The sequence below is a fragment of the Gossypium hirsutum genome, chromosome D11 (genome assembly GCF_007990345.1).
Source record: "Gossypium hirsutum isolate 1008001.06 chromosome D11, Gossypium_hirsutum_v2.1, whole genome shotgun sequence".
NCBI lineage: Eukaryota > Viridiplantae > Streptophyta > Magnoliopsida > Malvales > Malvaceae > Gossypium > Gossypium hirsutum.
The window spans coordinates 20,756,621-20,777,261 of NC_053447.1; the positions used below are offsets into that span (position 1 = coordinate 20,756,621).

General features: G+C 34.6%; 1 protein-coding gene across 2 annotated transcripts; it reads left to right on the forward strand.

Moving 5' to 3' along the window:
- The first annotated feature begins 287 nt into the window (after positions 1-287).
- LOC107912808 (uncharacterized) lies at positions 288-1,908 on the forward strand. Of its 2 annotated transcripts, none has more exons than XM_016841146.2 (3): positions 288-549; positions 642-1,072; positions 1,165-1,908. In XM_016841146.2, the coding sequence occupies exons 1-3, from the start codon at positions 471-473 to the stop codon at positions 1,834-1,836; spliced, it is 1,182 nt and encodes a 393-aa protein (XP_016696635.1). In that variant the 5' UTR covers positions 288-470; the 3' UTR covers positions 1,837-1,908. The 2 variants fall into 2 exon arrangements, with proteins under 2 accessions (XP_016696635.1, XP_016696634.1); XM_016841145.2 differs by having other exon boundaries at positions 292-549; positions 639-1,072.
- Positions 1,909-20,641: the final 18,733 nt, after the last annotated feature.

Genomic DNA, 20,641 nt, shown 5'->3' on the forward strand with positions numbered 1-20,641 from the left:
TTGTTTTGATTTAATTTTTTTCTATTTTATTATTACAATTTATTACTTTTATTTCTTATCAATTTTAATTATTCTAAAATTAATATAAAATTTTAAATAAAATTATAATTTTAATCAAAATTTATAAAACTTCCCTAAAAATGGAAAAAAATGTAAAAAAAAAACAAATACAAATACGTGGCGGGATTTCATTAAGGGGCATAGAGGGGGAAAAAGTTTGGGGGGAGGATTTGCCTTCCGAAGGCAACGGCTAGTTTTGTTTATAACGGTCAGGATAAAGATGTTACCGATTAAACCCTGGCTCCGGCAGTAATCAAAATCACATCTCCATGCCCATACGATATATATAAACCCCTCTCCTCTTTGCCCTTTTAAAACCATCAATTCTAATCTTCTTTTAAGGGCTCTGGGCATCTTTCGTGATTTTAGAGTTTTGACCTTCTTTTATTAACTGAGTAGTTTGATTTTCAATGGAGACCCCTTTATCTTCAAGAATAGTTACCAGGTTACAGACTTTGGCTTCTTCCAACAACGGTATCCCTGTTTCCAGTGAGTGATTTTCACTCTTCTTTTATATTATCTGTCTTTGAACAAAGAACAAGAACTTAAATTCCTCGTGTCTTGATGGTTTGTTGTAGAAGGAAAGAATGAAGGTTCGGAGAAGAGTGCATCGAAAACAAGAACAAGAAATGGGAAACAACAACAAGACGAAGAAAGGTCTGCGCTTATTGATATAACAAACGATTCGCCGATTGTTGGGGTTGCAATGGAGACTCCATCTGCTGTAGTAGGTAAGGGTAAGACCAACATGATGACGATGATGACTCCTGGTTCTGGTGAGACTTTGTTAAGGGGTCAAGTCAAGAATCTGTTGCAGAAGGTTGAAGAGGAGGCTGAGGTTTCAAAAGTTCCATTAGAGAGCCGTCCTTTTGTTCATCTTCAATCCCCAATGGCACTTGTGGCCCCAACTCCTGCAAATACACCCAATATCTCTTATCTTTCCGAGGATGGAGCATTGGGTTCAATGCTGATGGATCTTCCTGTTGTCGAAGAAGAGTTGAACATATCTGAGGTTAGTTTTTTACTCCCCCAGTGCATGATTTCTTTTTTATTTTGTGATTGAATTGCTGGACTTAACAAGTACTTTGGTATGTAATACGACAGGTGATGAGTGGTAACATTGTTGGAACTGGTGTTGAATCCCAGAAATGTATGATAACAAGATCGTTGCTGCTGGATTTTGCTGAGAAATCAGAATGCTGTTCTGAAGATGGAGTGATAATAACAAAGGACAGCAGTGCAAGGAAAGAGAAGGCATTGACATTCCAGAATGATGACATCGACAGCGCCTCTATTTGGTCTATCCAGGTTAATGCAAGCACCCATGATGAAGAAGAAGATGGAGGATTGGTGGATGAGCTGTGTAAAGGCATAAGCAAGATAAGCATGACAGAGATGTCCACGGGAAAGCAGACGAGATTTGTTGACAACAGCGATGATGAGATTGAAGAAGAAGAAGAATGGGGAGAGAATGGGGAGTATTCAAGTGATATAATGAGGTTGAAGGGGTTGCCAACACCCAAAGGAAAGCACCTGCGCTTTCCTCTGGAGGAGGAGGCTGAGCTGTGTAAAGGCAAAAGAAAAATAAGCATGACAGAGATGTTCATGGGAAAGCACACGAGATTTGTTTACAACAGCGATGATGAGATTGAAGAAGAAGAAGAATGGGGGGAGCATGGGGAGTATTCCAGTGATATAATGAGGTTGAAGGGGTTGCCAACACCCAAAAGAAAGCACCTGCGCTTTCCTCTGGAGGAGGAGGATGAGCAAGATTAAGTGATCTCATTTTATGATTGGCTAGGGAAATTAATGCTCGGCTGTCTTTCTTGACACCATTCATTCATCTTGTCAATTTTTCAAGATAAAAAACAGAATGAATAAACCTAGTAAGATCACCAATGAAGTGATTATTTCAATAAAAAAATTTATCGATCAGTTGTGAATTATCGTCAATTATCGATCAGTTGTTAACTTTAAATTTATCGAATGACCAAAACCCGTCACCCGATGCAATGGTGTACCCACTGAAGGTAAGGAGAGAAACCTATCCTTGAGGAGACCACCACATTTGCTGAGATGTACAAGAGGAAGATGAGAGTATTAAATTTCAGCCACAACGCCTCGACCGCATCATAACGGAGATTAGCACCGTCAAAACACAATATCAGCGCATGAAATTGGTGTGACGGAATCATAACTACTGCGGCCGAAGCCCGTTACGCAACAGCTGCAACGGAGAACAAATGTGGCGCAACAACACTGCAACGAACGAAATCACTTGGATTTTGGTTATTTTTGGTCCGGTGACAGTGAGTTAATGGCTATTTACTTGCTAATGCCGTTGTTTTTGTCCTTTTTTAGGAGTCCCACAACAGTTTTTTTTTTCTCAGCTTACAACTTCATTCGTACCACCAAAAAAAAACAGCTTAGAACTAATTTTGAAACAAGAACAAAATATCAAATTCTCATTTCCTCCTATTTTCTTGGTCATTTGAAGGGAGTTTTCTCACATTTTCTATCTCACAAGCTCTAATCTCCTCAACAATTTGTAAATTTCAACTAATTTTTTGTTTATTTTTTTGTATTGTTAATTATAAATATTGTAGTTTTTTATTTTATTTTTGTGAATATTTTTATAATTTTGTAGATAATGAAGAAATGTTTATATACTTTACGAATTGCTTCTTAATTTATGTTTTTCATGCAACTAAATGGTAGATTCATTATATGGAAGAAAAGAAATAGGCTAAAACATAAAAGGCTTCAAAATTTGTTTATGTTGATTATAAGGAGAAGTTAAAGCTAAGGCACATGCTAAAAAAGTGTGCAAGAATTAGAGATTGGGTTTAATCCAATCAATTTTGATAATATTTTTAAAGAGGGCCCATTAAATTCATTGATTGAGGAAAGGGATGAAGCTACACTTGATATAATTCTACATGGTTGCCTTAAGAGTTACTCAATGATACTAAAGAAATAGGCTAAAGCATAAAAAGCTTCAAAAATTAGTTTATGTTCATTATAAAATAAAGTTAAAAACTAAGGCACTTGTCAAGAAAAAGTGTGCACGAATTAGGGATGGGTTTAATCTAATCAATTTTGGCAATATTTTTAAAGAGGAGGATCCATTAAAATCATGGATTGAGGAAAGAGAGGAAGCTACACATAATACTAAAGATAATTATACATGTTTGCTTGAACAATTACTTAATGACACTAATAATGAAAATGTTGATGAAGAAACTCAAGGTGTAAATATGGATGATATCTCACCTACTTCATCTAATGAAGAAAGTGATTAGTTGTTGACATCAAGTGGTGGCAATGATGGTGATGTTTCCAGTGAAAATAATAAAGGTGGATACCAAAATGAACCCCAGCAAAGGTATTCTATCCCTTCTTATGGAAACCAAGGTGTGAGTGAAAATAATGATCCAAGTTTGTTCAAAAATGTTCTTACTAATTCACATAATAAAAAAGTTAGGGATGATGGAAGGACATGTTCATGATTCATTTGTAGGCTTATCATCACATAATTTAACTACAAATGAAAATGAATTTAAAGGGTCATCATCTCAAAGTTCTCATTCTTACCATCCAAATGCATTTTATCCATCTTACTTTGGACAAAATCCAAGTTATTAACCTTTTGGTTATCATTTATCACATCACATGCATCCTACCAATAAAACATCTTATGGTTCTATCCCTCTACATTTTGCATATAATGTGATGCCTCCATCTTTTTTAGGGGATACAAGCCACATAGAAAAGTCTCGAGCAGCTGTCATCATCATTCTCCTTTAAATAGTACATATACGGGAACAGTAACATGTCAGGCCATACATTTTGCTACCCACACAATATAATAAATCTTATAACAACCACCAAGAGTTGTCAATCAATTGTCCAAGTGTCACATTATAAGCACTAAGGAGGTCTTAGACAAAAGAGTGCGCTGGAAGGTGAAAGCCCACCTCCAATATGTGTAAAGGCAAATAAAACTCGAGCTTGTCGTCGCAATAACTTGGACCAAAGACAACACTTAGATGATGTGTCCCACTTGGAACATTGAACTCATCTTTGGGATTATTTTGAAGGAGACCACTGCATCTCAACACCCTCAGCATTTTTTATTTTGTGGTAGTATATTTGTATATACCACAAACAAGTACTTTGTCTATAACCCTTTCATCTTCTGGGTTTCTTCTTTTCGAGCCTGGAGCCACAATGAGTGGTCTATTCTCTATGACGAAAGACCTTCCCCTAGACGGTTGTTCCCTCGTAGACTCGAATCTCTGGTTCTTAGCCATAGTTAAATCCCTGCGACAATAACAACAACAAAAAAATGCTTATAGAAATCCCAACAATGAACACAAGAAAACCTTTAACTCTAACAACTAAAAAAAAAGACTTCAAATGGCTAAAAAAAAAACATAAAAGCCTTAGAAATCAAAGGAAGTGAAAATGGTCTCAAAGACAACCAAAGCCTAGACTTATAGATTTTCTTAAAATGGCATCTCAAGCGCATCGTTTTAGGCTTAAAGGCAATAACCAGTGGCATCTAGCCACATGAGTTGTGCCAAACACCCTGTAACATCCTGAATTTTGGGGTTAGAAGTTCTGTGATTTGTAGGTAGGGTCAGTGACTAGATCGACCAATTGTATTTGGTTCCGTGTTCTAGTGTCAGAATCGGCTTGCTGGTCTGGTGGCTGGTTGTGTGTTAGTTTAGCTTCGGGTCTTGGGTTTGAATCCTCATGAGTGTTCAGAGGACTTTGTTTTTTAAGTTTTAAGTATTTATTTACTTAGTTATTTATTTTAATTTTCTTTTTGAGAATTTGTTTCCATGTTCCTGATTTCTCTCTATTTCATTCATGTCAGTTTTTTTCCCTCTCTTCTCTTCTTTTGGGATTTCACAAAAAAACTATTTTTGCGTTCCTCTACCATTGATTTCTCCTAGTTGTCATTTCTGTTTGTTTCTTCTTTTAATTTTGTTTTAAATCGTTGGGGTTCTGTTGGATTTTTCTATTTGGTGTTTAGGTAATTCAAGGAATCAAGCGAGGATAAATTGTGTTGAGGAGGCGTTTCGATCTTCGTTGGTGCTTGGAATCGTGAATTCAGGTGTGGGTTCGGTAACTCTTTCTTTTTATTGTCAAAATTTTGATTTATTTTAGTGAAATTCGACATATTTGGTCTATTTCTAAAAATTACCATTTGAAGTGTCCATTGTTGCGGTTTAGCATGAACTACTGTGGGTTTTTGGTGAGTTATTGGAGTGCTGGGTAGTGTTTTGAGAGCAAAGGCATGTTCTGCAATTAGTTTCGGTGTGGTTTCGTGACCACATGGGCGTGTGCCCCAACACGGCCGTGTAGAATTGGGAATTAGGGCTTTAGGGCCAACTTTGGTACCACAAGGCCGTGTGGCTGATTTGGGGATTTTAGTCGATTTCCACACGGCCGTGTCCCTTCCCCACACGGGCATATGTGTTTTGATGCCACACAATCGTATGGCCAATTTAGGGATTTAAGAATCCAACATGGGCATGTGTTTTGGACACACAGTCATGTCTGGTGGGCACATAGACGTGTGAGACTCTTACACGGTCGTGTCTACCCTGTACCCTATTTTAGCACAAGCAGACAGAGAGTTACACGACCAGATCATACGACCATGTCCCTAGGTTACACAGGCACGTGCCTTAGCCACACAGCTTTGTGCCTCCTTTCACACGGACGTGTTAACCCCCACAGGGCCTAGGCACTTCCACACGGTCGAAGCACACGGTCTTGTGGCCCTATTTCATAAATTTTTATTCTGTAGCATACCTTATCCATTTTGTTTCTTGTGTCGACCAATGGTTATTGGGGCCTCTGTATAAGTATTAAAGACTCTGATACGGCTTATGGTCGTGTGATTAACTGTAAACGTGGTGCTAAACTTTTGATTTGATAGTTCGTGTTTGTAATATGCTTTACGAAATGAAACTCTGTCCGATAACTGTGAAAAAATTTGACATTGAGTTTTTGTGTGTAAGGGCATTCTGAGTCTATACTCTGATTCTGTGTGTTTAATCCAAATAGTGTGTATTTTTTTAATCGCACGAAATTCTGTATTTGACTGACTGTTTACGACCTTCTGTGTCTGTGTAACTGTTCATGTTTGGTGTGTTTTATTGCATTGCATCATGATTTGGGGTTTGGTTGTGAAGAGAAGGAAGACCGATTCTAATCTGACCTGACAGTTTAACTGTAACATATATGTACAACAGTTTACCACAATGCACTGTACTGAATATACATCAACTTTGCTGCGTACTATTATCTGAGTGGCTTAGTCCACATACATGGTGTGTAGGGTTGGATGATCCTTTCGAGGTTCTATATGCTGTGTTTGGTTTGATGAGCTTAAACAACTCTATTGGGGTGTGATCAGGGGACGGAGAGGTGTTTTGGTTGGATGGGTGAGTTTTCACTACTTGTCTGTATTCTATCAGTTTGACTTATCATTTGTGATTGTTCTTGATTGTAATGATGTTTTGTAACACTATGTGTGATGACAATTGTTTTGCTTGAGTACATTCGTTTGGGACGTTGGCTTCGTGTATACCTTCTGATTTTGTATATCTCTGTAAGTATGTTTCACTGTTGTACTACTATCTGGAATTTCAATCTATAATTATGTTGTTAGTCATGTCTCAAACTCACACTGAGCTCGTGTAGCTCACTCCCTTAGTGTTTCCCCTTTCAAGTACATTTATGAATTCTAATGTTGGACTCGGCACGCCGAAAGTCTCGGAGTTACGCATTTTAAATAATAAGTTTAAGTACTATTTTGAAAACTGGGGTATGAACTTTTGTATTAAATACATGTAAACGTTATTTGGTTGAGGTTTTTGTAATACCGAGATTTTATATCTTTGAGTTTTTATGGAACTTAAATACTGTAATGTTTTTCGGTTTATTAAACTAAAATTTCTCATGATCACTTAGGTGATAAATGTGGCTTTCGGAATTCGATCTAAACTCCTAGGCTGGGTATTGGGGTGTTACACACCCTTCATCATTGTCGCTACTCCCCAGGCTTAATTGAATTAGACATTACATTTGCAACGAACCTTCTAAAAGGATTACGTCAACTTTTCATTTTCCTCGACAATGAGGATAAATTTTTCCATCCTTAAATGTTTAAGCAAATAAGTGCCTCACAAAAGACCACTTTATAAGACATGTACACATTGTAACAGCCCAAATTTCAATGGTGTTGAAAACAGTTGTTCGAAACCAATAAATCTGACAAGTGAGTTCAAAAATTTTATTATTTAGTATTTATGAGTTAAATGTGATTTTAAAGAAGACTTTTGAAATAGTGATTGATGTTTTAGAAGAAAGTATTAGGTTATGTGGTTTTAAAAATGAGCTATCGAGACCTCGATTTCACAAACCAAGCTGTAAATATTTTTATAAATATTTACGGAGTGTCATTAAGTTAGTATTAAAGTTTTGTTAGAAAATTTTAATATTTTGATAGTTAATTAAATAAAAAGGACTAAATTGAAAAAGGTGTAAAACTTGCTAATTAAAGAAATAGTGATTAAATAGCCAAGTGGTAAATAAAGGAGGACTTAAAATGTAAATTAGCCTAATGATATGGTTGGGGCGGCATAAATATGAAAGAAATAAGGAAACAATGTGAACTACGGGTAAAATTGTAAAATTTGTAAGTTAAACAAATAAAACAACAATTAAAAGAGTTTCTGGCAATTTCTTCATAATTCTTAGCTAAAAACACCATAGGAGAGTCTCCAAAAGATGGTTTTTCATATTTTGCATCAAGTGAGTTCAATTCTTGCCCTTTTTCTTAAAATTTTTGTGTTTTAAAGACCTTTACAATTAAGTCCAACTATCTATGTCATTAGTTTTTGATTTTATGGGTAATTTTGAAAGTTACCATTGATGAGTGCTGGATTTTTGTGATGAATTAACATGGATTTAGAGCTTTAATTTTGTTATATGATGATTTTATTAAATGGTTTGAATAGAAATTGATTTTCGGAACAAATTATGAAAAGATTAAATACTAGGGTTTGATACTAAAATTCTGTTGATCAAAGTGTAACGCCCCAGAATTCTTATTTTTGTTCTTGCAAGGGTGTGACACAACTGTGTATCTGCTTCAGTGATTAAGTATTTTGGAATTGTAAAAGGTCCCAAGTTTGAGCCAAGACTTGGGAAAATTTTGGTATTTTTATGAATATTGGTCAGTTGGCTTTTAAGTAAAAGTTGGCAAATAATTAATAGAATGGGCTTGCTGGTCTAGTGGATAAGTGGAGTGTTAGTGAGAAGGAGGTCTTGTGTTCAATTCTCTGTGATGGTGTGGAGACAGTATTTTTGCTCCAATTTCGGCTAAGAGTTGTGTTGGGGCAAAATTCTGAGTAGTTGTGTTTTAGTGGGTTAATAGGGAGTCTGATTATCTTTTTGTTGCAGAAAAAAAAGTAGATTTTTGGTTTTCGCTCCAATTACCCAAACTTTTTCTGACGTTTTGTTCTTTTCTTTCCCTCATCTGCCGATTCTTTCCCCTAGTTGCTACTGAAATTTCCATTATTTTTCCCCTTCCATTTCTTTCTTTATTTTCCAATAGATTTGGTTGTTCATTTTTGGTTGCATGTGTTCGATAAGTAACAGTTTTGTCTATTGTTAATCGTTCTTGGTTAATCTCTAAAAGGGGGATTCCTTTTTGGTGTTTAGGAGTTAATCAAGGGGCTGGTGGTTTTGAACCGATTTGTGATTGTGTGAAGTCATGGTTACTCAAGGGAGGTAAGGGTTTTGTTAGGTTTTTATTCGAGTTCCTTCCAAAATTGGTTGATTAAAAAAGGATTAAGTGATTAATCTGGAGATTTTTTGGTCGATTTTTAGGTTCTAGAGGCTTAGGAGTGCTTACGCATCAAAAACGATACCAAGAGTGTACCCGAAATGCTGAAAATGGGATTTGGTGAAAAGCCAAAATTACTTGCTGTCGAGAAATAAGGAAATAAGGGTGTTATAAACTTGAAAATCAACATTTTACACTAAAATAGTATTAGACAGCAGTGGTAGTCTAACTTTAAAAAATCATCAAAAATAGTGTAAATTGAGTTAGAGATTGAATAAAATACGAAATTAAATTTTATTGAGTCTAGTTTTTCGTGGAAGAAATAGTGTAACCAATGAAATTGTAAGTTATGAGATATAATGAATTTTGTGAGACAAGGTCAGAATGGGTTCAGGTTCCCCTGCTCTAACTTTGGAAAATCTTCGAAAACTTTAAAAAATAATTACAAGCTGTCAAATAGTATATTTTCAAGAGAAACAAACGGAAACATCATCTGAATTCCGTACTAAGAGATAAATAATTTTTAGTAAAGAAAGGTTGAAGCTGTCAAATAGTAGAATCGGGATCGATTTGAAGATTTTACTGTACATATTTGATAAACTATAAAATCTAAAAATTTTATGGTAGAAACGTATTTGAGTCTAGTTTCGAAAACATCAAGTGGATCTTAATTTGGAATTCTGTAGCTCAAGATATAAATAATTTAGGAACAATGACTCAAGTAGGGAGCTTTAAATGAACATATAAGCAAATAGTGAAAACATATATGAATATTTAGCTAGCATGTGTTACATTAAAAATGGATCACACGGCCAAGGACAATTTGGGCCGAGTGGGCCACACGGGCACAGACGGTCGTGTGGGCCTATTTTTACCAGAATGTTTCTAAAGTTGCAAGTGTCGCCCAAGTCGACTGTGAACCTACTGTAAGGTCGATAAGCGTTACTTAAAACCCTAAATATGTGAAATTGATTGAATGATATTTGTACTGAGCTTGTTAATATCTGAACTGAATATATGTACTGAAATTGCACAATAGCATATCATCCATTGTATGTTGCAATGCATTGGGTTGGAGGTTGTTATTCGGAAGAAGTGTACTGAAAGACTTTAAACCTAATTTACTGGCAGCTCAGCTGCAAACAACTGTTTTGTGCCACATTCGGTACTACTTAGAGTGTAGGGATGGGTGAGTTAATTATATCCCCACATGGAGTGTAGAGTTGGACGGAAATTGTGTGTAGAGGCTGGATGGGTAGGATTTTGTTACTGCTACTGATATTGTGATGGGCTAAGGCCCTACTGCATTTTTGACACTGTACTGAGATGGGCTAAGGCTCAAACTGTCACTGATACTGAAAAAGGCTTAGGTCCAAGACTGTTCAACTGTGCACTATAAATACTGATTGTTTGTTTGTTTCTGCGGGATTACACACTGAGTTTATGTAAACTCACCATTTTTGTTTAATGTGCACAGGTAATCCCAAGACTTAGATGGATCGGTGCTACGGAGGACTCAGCGGTGACCACAGAAATTGTTGGACTTCATGGTTTTCAATTTACATTTTATAATTTAATTATTATTGATTATTTGGGTTCTAATTTAAGGACCCTCTGGGACTTTGGTTTTAAATTTTGGGTTTTTATTTATTTATTCTACTTTATGGATTTATACCTGCTGGTCGTAGGAAATATTTATTTAACGAGGGATGTTTCAAAACAAATTTTTTAAATGAATAAAGACGACTTCCTAAGTTCTAACAAAGGTTTATTAAAGATAATAGCATGAAATGTTTTCAACGTAACAACGAGGTTTCAAAAACACTATCGTGTGACATTGTCAGATACGACCATAATGTCTAGGTTGGGTTTGGGGTGTTACACAAAAGTTGTATGATAGTTTAGAATATTTAGATAAATTGAAAATTGAGAAAAATTAACTCATTTGACAGGCTAATTAGTGAGGGACTAAATTGCAAAAATTGTAAAAGTTAGGGTAATTGTGTAATTTCAAAAATTGAAAGGTATTAATTGTGAAGTGAATTAGAATTGAAATATATGCTAATAGATGAATAATCTTATATTTTAGATCAAGAGCCCGTAGTTAATCGTGAAAAAGGGAAATTAGCATAATAGTCCCTAAACTATTACAAATTTCACAATTTAACCCAGGTAAGTTCGTATGGTTAAAATTTAATATTATATGTTAATTTGATAAATGATATTATGTATTTGAAATTGAATTGAATGTTATAAAATTGAATTGAATTGAATTTGATAAACGGTTTAATTGAATTTAACCTAGGTAAGTTCCTATGGTTAAACTTTAATATTATTTGTTAATTTGATAATTTCACAATCCCGTAGTTAATCATGAAAAAGGGAAAATAAAATTATTTTTGAAGTTATGAAATTAAATGGAATGTTTGAAATGAACGAAATGCGGGATTGAGTACAGTCGTTCAGTGCAAAGGAGGAATTGACGGCAAATTACCCAAGTAAACCAAGGTTCAGCATTTGCTGCGAACGTTTGTGTTTACTTTTTATTTAGCTCTCATGAGCTTTATTTAACTCATATGAGTTTCATTTTAACCCTATTGGGTTTCCATTCAGCTCTTTTGAGCTTTAGTTTAACCCTTATAGGTTTTCGTTCAGCTCTTATGAGCTTCTATTCAACCCTTATGGGTTTTTTTCTAGCACTTATGTGCTTCTGTGCAGCCTTCAGGCTTCAGTAACGATTTACTCATATCAGTAAGACGTTTTCTGATTTCACAAGGGTTGGTAAGTGACATGTGGAATTAATATCTGAAGATTTAAAGTTATTATTGATATTGATTTGAAATAACTGAATTCATCGATTGAAATTGTGTTTGGCAGGAATAGTATATTGAATGATTTATTTAAATGAATTGTTATAATATGTTCAGTAAGATTTACGTTAAAAATCCAACAACCTTATTAAGCTTCATTAAGCTTACTTGTGTTATTTAATATTCTTTGTAGAGTTTCGTGAAGTCGGAAGGTCGAATCAATACATCGAGCCATACTATCCAACTTGTTCCGATAGAATTTGCAATACATATTATGGTTTATATGGCATGTATAGGGATTGAAATGGTTGTATAAATGTCAATAATTACATTTTGTTTATGTTTCAAGTTAACTTTTATATAAATGATTTTATCATGTTTGGTATAGTATTAGTGTGGTTAATGGATGGATAGTTCCTAGGCTTAGGGATGAATAAATTAGTATAACATGTTGATATAAGTGGTTGCATGTGTGAATTATTTTATGTTCTAATTAGAATGTTAAAATATATGTGATAATATGACCATATTAAAGTTAGGAATTGGTTGTTTTAGAGATCTTGTTATGGCCTATATGTATGAAATTTTGAGGTGTGTAGGTTAAAATCAAGAATAGGTGAGAAAATAGGCTATAAAATGACCTATTTTCGTCCACAGGGCAGATACACGAACATGTGTCTCAACCGTGTGTGACACACAGCCTAGCACATGGGCATGTGGCCTGGCTGTGTGTCCCCTGCATCTTAAAATTTCGAAACAGATTGCCTAGGTTTTTACACACGGACGTGCGACTTAGTCGTGTGACCCCTGCACTTTTCACACGGCCTAGCACACAGGCGTATGGTTGGCCATGTAACCCAAGTCAGAGAGTTACACAGGTATGGACATGGGTTGGGACACGACCGTGTGCCTCACATTGAATGCCTATATGGCCTAAGACACGAGCGTGTCTCTTGGTCGTGTGAACCATACGGTCGGCCTCACGGGTGTGTGTCCCTTGATCTTAAAATTTTTTTGAGATTTTGGGAAAAATTTCCTGAGTATCCAGTTTAGTCCTAATTCACTTCTAAGGTGTATATTGGGACTCAAGGGCTCATACAAAGGACAATATGAGTATTTTATGATTGGTTTCTGATATGTTTATTAAATGTTATAAAATGTTCGTATTTATTTTGTAAAGTCTAGTAATGCTTCATAACCATGTTTCAGCAACAGATAAGGGTTATGGGTGTTACACACATGACTTGGGGGCTATTGTTATACCTCTCCCCAATATGTACACATGTTAGCAAGACAAACGACATTAACCTTCCCATTGACTTCACTTGAGAAAGCGCCCTACTTGACCTTCTGTCCTAATGAGAGGAATACCAACCTTCTATACTCATGACCACCTATTTAATAAGCCTTCTTGACAAGCCCTTCCACTCTTTTAAGATGAGACAGGAGCATGCTTTTTAAGTCTGAACACTTGTCAAGAGTGAACACACCTTCAAAGAAATAGGGACCCACATGGGTATAAAAACCTCATACTACTGAAGGTATAATAGAATGGATCCTATGATACACGTCATTTACGTATCGGATGATGATAACCTTCTTCATAACAACCTGTTACGTCATGCTAGTGGATAAAAAGACCTCTCGTATAAATACCCTCCCAACAATAAAGAATGGATCGACTCTTGAACCCTTAAAGTTACTATGCCCAATCATCATCTTTCTTAGCAATCATCATGCCCTTTTGTTCCTTTTTGGCTCTCCGCCCTTTAGGTGAATTGATCTCCTCAACACCCCCACTTACTCCTCCCTACTCTCCTCCCTTGTTATACACCTTATCAACAATAAGATTCTTTAATGTTTGTTATTTCTTATGGAAATGACTAATTAACTAACAGGGTCTCCATCTTTCTACCAACGTGTTGATAAATGTAGGATCTAATTTATAGCACCAAGCATACGAGACATATGTAAAAATCTCACATCTTGCAAATAACCACGAATTTCACTATCTAGGCTCTTTGATAAATTGCCTCCAAAACACGATCATCCACCCACTTATATCAATAAAATAAAATAATTTTAAAAATTAAAATACTTTAAAATTAACTTACTTGTAAATAATGAAATTTAAATTTTTTCCTTACCATTATCGATCGAGTAGCGAAAATGTGCTTGTCGTTGAAACAAATAAAAAAACTTGTCATTCGTGAAAATTTAATTGAAATGAATAATCTACAAAATAATAAAATTATACAAATGTATTAGAAAATATCGAACAAATCTTTAAAGAATTGAGAGTTTAGAGAGGATAGAGAGAGTTGGATTTGAGTGAAAAGAATGAAAAATGACCTAGTACAAGAAAATAAAATAATCGTTAGGTTGTTTAAATATTTTACCGTTGACGCGTTTGAATTTGTATCATTGGGGAAATAACTAGTGGAGGAAAGCGTGTCTAGTTGGGTGTGCTTTCACTCTCTCTCTCCAAAATCAGTCTATTTCCTTAAATCTTGAAAAAAAATGACCTATTTGGCCAATTAAAAAAATGACATGTTTATTATATTTATCCAGGAACAACCTTGTTTTAGTAAACTTTATGTTTTAAATTTTAATAAAGAAATTAAACATTCATATTATCAAGGAAATATACAGTGACTTACAAATAGATTTATCTAAGGGCTAAATGTTTTTATGTAAATATTAAATAATTAATATTTACAGACCGATAGGTTAGAGTTGTGTTCCCGAAATCACTGTTTTCGACACCACTGAAAAATGGGTTGTTATAGAGTATATCAAAATTTGGGATCGTAGGATGGATTTCATACCCATTCACGAACCTTTTTTTCACAATGGACGCAAGGACTTCTATGGAGTGCATGCATTGGTTTAGACTCGCCAGCAAGCCAGATCTACTATTGGTGTAGGCGAGGAGTAGGCAAATTCGTCCGAAGAGGCCACGATGACCGCTCTAGCTATGTAGGTCTTGAGCAAGTGTCGCGACGGATTTGTGATCGGCTCCAAACCAACAAGGGGCACTGATATCTGTACAACATCCCGATCAGTTCCCTACATATATTCTTGTTCTTTTCACTAAACCTATGTATTTTTCACAAGCACCACATTATACACCACCGCAACATGCTGCATATACACCTCCTGCAGATATGTATTTCGCAGGACCTCCGTCCCCAGCATATTACCCCTCGATGCCAACATTGATGTCAACACGAATGTCGACACCAAAGTCGATATCAATGTCAATGTATCTACCAACAACAACGATTTCTAGATATTATGCACAACCAGGTTTTACAACATTATATAGTTATTCGCCAATAGTGTCACAATCACCCACCACGTCGTTGTTTTATCAAGGTGGCTCATCATCGCAACCATCTTCTCGTAGAATGGAGGATACTTGATGAGGGGCTAGGATGACACCGCACTCAACCATAAAAGGAGATGGGGACGAAGACAGGGGTGGAGATAAAGATGAATATGAGGGTCGAAATGAAGATGAATATGGGGGTCAAGGTGCTACTTTTGAACCATTCGACCCGAACTATTGAATTAGATCAAGGTCAAATTCAGATCCGTGAACAACATTTGCTGCCCCTTCGTCCGCGACTGCATCTTATTCCTCAGCTGCACCTTTATTTTCACCTTCAAACATTGGTCAAAGATGGACCAGCTCCATCAACCTCGACAAACTCAACATATAACTCCATTATAGAATTTCCACTTGACCAGTGCAAATCTATACCGCCTCCAACTCCAGCTCGCCTTTCACATCAAATAGCTCATACTAAAAGGGGTCCACTAATACCATATATCTACATTTCAAGCTTGAAATTCTTCCCCGGCTTGAACTCTAAATTTCCTTCTGATTCTAGTTCGTAGCTCACACAATTGAATGCTACAATTAAAAGCTAATTCCATAGACCAGCTCCTGCAAATACAACCCTGACGTTCGTATTACAAATTTGATCGTTGTAATAAATTACGGATTTCATTCGTCGACTCATTTTAATTTTAAAAAATTAAATATTTTAAAAAAATATTCAAATGATTATCCAAAGAAATTCAAACGACACTCGCAATACAACTCTTCAAAAAAGAAAAAAATTGTTTATGTCTAAGTATTGAATAATTTAGTAGTTTAATAGCAAAAATGAAACGAGGAAAGAGGGAGGGCGTGCTTCAAAACACGTTTCAAAATATGTGTTTTCATCGAATAATAAAAATGAAAAGGTCTTTTGCGCTTGAAAACACGTTTCAGCAAACGTGTGCTTCAAAGAGTGTTCACTGTGCTTGAAAACGTACTATGATTCCCAAGGGCAAGGCACCTTGGCAGGCTTTGAGTGGTGGTGGATAGAAAATGTGTCCAGATGGCCAAGCTTTCTTGCTAACATGTCAAGGAAAGTGTGCCCATCTAAGCGCGCTTTCCCTGACATGTCAACAAGAAAGCTCGCTCAGATAGACGTGCTTTCTGTCCACCACAATCTAAAGCCTGCCAAAATACCATGATCCTAGGAATCCCGGGTAAGATTTAAGGCACCTTCTTCAAATATTCGATGAAAACGCCTCTTCTGTGACGCATTTTCAACCATATGTTGTTTTTATCTTTTCAATATCACCCCTCCCCCACGCCTATAAAAGGGGGTTCTCCCTCCATACTCTATTTCTAAAACCATCGTCTCTCTCGGTCATCATCCTTCCACTTCACAATATTTCTCTCTCTAGGTTTTCTTCCCGCTTCAGTATTCAAAATTTTTTTCAATAATATTTATTCTTGTTTAAGGTATTCTTGAGTCGTCGGTGATGCGATAGCACTCCGAGACACACACATTTTATATATCTTGTCAAGATGAGACCATTACCACATATACTTTGGAAGTCAGGTTTTGGAGTGATGGTGCTTTATATGGTCACGGGTAGAAATCTACATAGAGGGCTCAGTCAACGACTATTATGAGGTCATATATCAGAGTATAACTGGAGAGCTAGTTGGCGGTTGTTATACGGGCATAAGCTCAAACTTTTTGGATACCCGGAGATGTTGCCTTATAAATACCATACAGAAGTTTGAAGGCATAATCATAGGGAAAACTGTGGGGGTTCCCATTATAATCGACATATTTTTTTCTCTATTTTCACGCAGTCGATATCTTTAACCTTCCTTCTTATCCGAAAGCTGGCACCGTCGTGGACACAATAAGACTTTTAGGTGGGCAACATTTGTTTCGGTGGAGTAAAAGTGATACTCCTTTCGGGGCAACAATGGTTGTCGTTATTCAATAACTCATTAATAACTACAACCGCTGTCACACTGACCCGAGTTTGACCTCTACTCTGCCTGAACATTCGCTCTCCACTAGAAAACCTTCTTGTGTCCACCTCAGTGTCAGCCTTTGGATAAGAATGAAAGATTAAATATAGTAACTGTCTGGAAATAAAGAAAATTTTATGTTGATTACATCGAAAAGCTCTTCGTTTTTCCCTATGATTATGGCCTCAATATTATGTATGGTATATATAAGGCATCATTTGCAGGTATCTAAAAAGCTTGAACTCATGACCGCATAACGATCATCAACTGACCCCCAATTATACTCGAACCCTTGACCGCATAATGATTGCCAACTAGGACCTTCATTTAGGTTTCGACCTGTAACCGTATCAAGCACTGCCACCCCAAAACCCGACTTCCATATGATGGGTTTCTGAGGTAATAGTCCTATCCTGACATGACATATGAAATGTATGTGTTCTGAGACACGTTATTGCATCCCCGGCCCCTCAAATCTACCTATAAACTTTCACAATTACTATAAATAAAGTATGGGTTGATGTTAGAAGTTAATCAGATATTAATTTAGTCGAAAAAATACAAATAAACTAAATTATCTAAAAAGTAATATATTAATAGGATTATATAGGTAATTTATTTTTTAAATAAAAAATAAATCTATTAAATAGTGACATATATTGGAAAAAATTCAATTTAAAAATAGTTTCTTCTCGTAGCAAATAATTAAAATTTTGAAAATTGAGCCGATTTTTTATATTTATAGCAATAAACTTTTCTCGAAAATTATTTGTGCGAAACAGATCCTAAACGTTCTCTGCTTTCAATCGAACGACCTTCTTCCCTATTCTCGTATCACAAATCGCTTTAAGTGTAGGTTCGAACAATTACGAATCAAACATAGAACCAAAAATAATTTTCTTACTTTCAGTAGGAAAGTAAATCTCTCTTTATAAAAACTGGTAAAATTGTTATTCCAGAAAATTGAATTTAAACTTAGAAAAAAATTTTGAATATTTTCGGGCAGAATAATAATATCCCAAACTTGTGTGTTTTTAGCGTACCAATGCCATCTATTTATAGGGAGAGTGATTGAATTAGTAGAATACAAATAATACTTATCTAATAGAAATACAAGTCATCTAATTCTGCTAGGAGAGAGGGGCGACTAACCCTAGTTAACTATACTAGGGTTGTCACCCCTCATACGCATTATGAGGGGTTTTGGACATCTCATGTATTGGGTCCAATTATACGTGCTTTATACACTTTTAACCCAACACTTTATAATTTAATCCAACTCAATCCATGTTTTTCTATTTCTCAAAATAAATATTATTTACTAAATTAGTTTAAATAACTAAATTTTCAATTAAATAATTTTTTCAACTCAATTCTAATTTTTTACCGTAAAATAATCTATGAGAAAATATATTTAATTTCCATATTCAACGGATTCATAATGATAAATTAATTTAACTGCATTTTCTAATGCCAATTATTAAATAATAATTATAAAAACTTAAATTAATTCTCATGTCATTTCCACACTTGGTGAGAAACCACATTCATTTTCGAATGTAACTCATTTCTCTAACTTTATCATTTCTAACCATTTTTGTTAATTTGATTTTACATGCAATTCATTTCTAGTTTCAACGAGCTAGTGGAAGGACTAATTAGACATATGTAATTAGGGCTCAAATGATTTATAATTAAGTTCCAGATTTTCGCCTATTAATTATAAACTCATTTAGTCACAAAGTCATTTAATTATAGTATCGTGACTGAGCTCTCTCCAATTACATACCATTACGAAAGCTACTCAATTAGTGCTCATCCAATGACCTTGTTATAATTGTGTTACCCACATAAGATATCCTTCATGAAAAGTAAATTATTATCGAATACAAATGAAGTCATTCATTACAAAGACAAACGATTCGTGGTTACATTTACTTTTCATCTATCATGTAATACTACACACTGCAGAAGTCGTTTTCCTTATCTATTTGAACTCAGACTTCTACTTACATCAAAGTATACAAATACGAATACATGGTCTGTCATCCACTCAAGATTAAGGTATGTCACAGTATGAATGTCACAAATAAATAAATCCATAAACGGATTTAAGATTTATTCTACTTGGGTCTTGTTCGATGTATTATCAATCCAATCAATCACATCTATATATTTATCTTCTGGGAGTCATTCGCTTTGATACCCAAGACAAAACATCTCTCCAATTGGACTTGATAAACAACATAGTCTTGCAATCGATTTGCTTATTTTCGATTAGACTAAGAACATGTTTAGGTTCATCTACTAATATAAGTTGTCTTTCTGTATTATAATCCTACCACGTAATACCATTTAGTACTAGTTAAACGTTAGATAACCAATGAACCAATATTTGCTTTAATTTTACTTTTCGTGCAAAAAGCATTGATGACAATATACAAGGGTATTAATATAGTTTATGGTTATTCTTATTAAATCAATTTAATTGAAAAAATACAAGTGTACATAAACAAAAATACTACACTTAGGGCACCAAACCCAACAACTTAAACCTAGGTGTTTAGGAAGATTATTCTTATGATGCTTAAGAAAACAAGGTTTTAAAGTTGAATCCTAGATTCATTTATAGATTTCTTTTAGGGTTAGTTTAGCATTATTTTTGAAAAGTGGTGTGGAAAAGATACTTTTAAAAAGTTTAGTTTAATATTTAAGTGTTTAGTATTAATGTCAAATAGTATTTTTGAGGAATAAAATATTTATTTTAGATATGTTGTAAAGTAAAAAACATGCATTTAGATTATGTTTAAATTCATCAATATTATGATATTTCAATACAAAAATGAGAAAATAATTTATTGTAATTTATTATTCATATTTTGATATATAAAATATAATTTAAGCAATTATTATTAATTGTTTGTAAAATGTAATTTGAATATACAAATTATATTTTAAATATTAAAATATGACCATTACAAATTCAAATGTACGATATTATATATTTGAAATAAATTTAAATAGGAAAATAATCGTATACCTAATATAAATAATACATTAAATACATTGAATTGTAGAAGTTATTATTTTTAGCTTTTGTGTTTGAGCTCAAAAGTATGTTTGTAAAGCACTTTTTAACTTCAAAAATCGTAAGTTTAGCATTGTTTTACAGCTCCAAAAAAATGCTTTTGACCCCACACATACTTTTAGAAAACAAATGGTAAACAATAATAATTTTATGAATAAATTAAATTAAAAAATTACAAATAAACTTAATTTACAAGTAATATATTAATAGATTATATAAATACATTTTTTAATAAATGATTATATGTTAATTAGGAATTTTAAGATAGATAAAAATTAATACATTGGGGTAGTCGCAATTCTAAGAGGAGCCAAATATCAAAATGAGAAGACCAACCCATCATAATAAAGTGGATAAATGGAACCCTGAACGAACAAAAATATATTAATCAAATAAAGAAAAGAAACCCTCGAGGGCAACGGCTAGTTTTGTTTACAACGGTCAGAATAAAGATGTTACCCATTAAACCCTCGCTCCAGCCG

Bases quoted from the DNA above. Each gene is read 5' to 3' on its own strand.
- LOC107912808 (XM_016841145.2), top strand. From the start codon at position 471: ATGGAGACCCCTTTATCTTCAAGAATAGTTACCAGGTTACAGACTTTG. The intron at 550-638 runs GTGAGTGATTTT...GGTTTGTTGTAG, and splicing joins CAACGGTATCCCTGTTTCCA to AAGGAAAGAATGAAGGTTCG. The intron at 1,073-1,164 runs GTTAGTTTTTTA...GTAATACGACAG, and splicing joins AAGAGTTGAACATATCTGAG to GTGATGAGTGGTAACATTGT.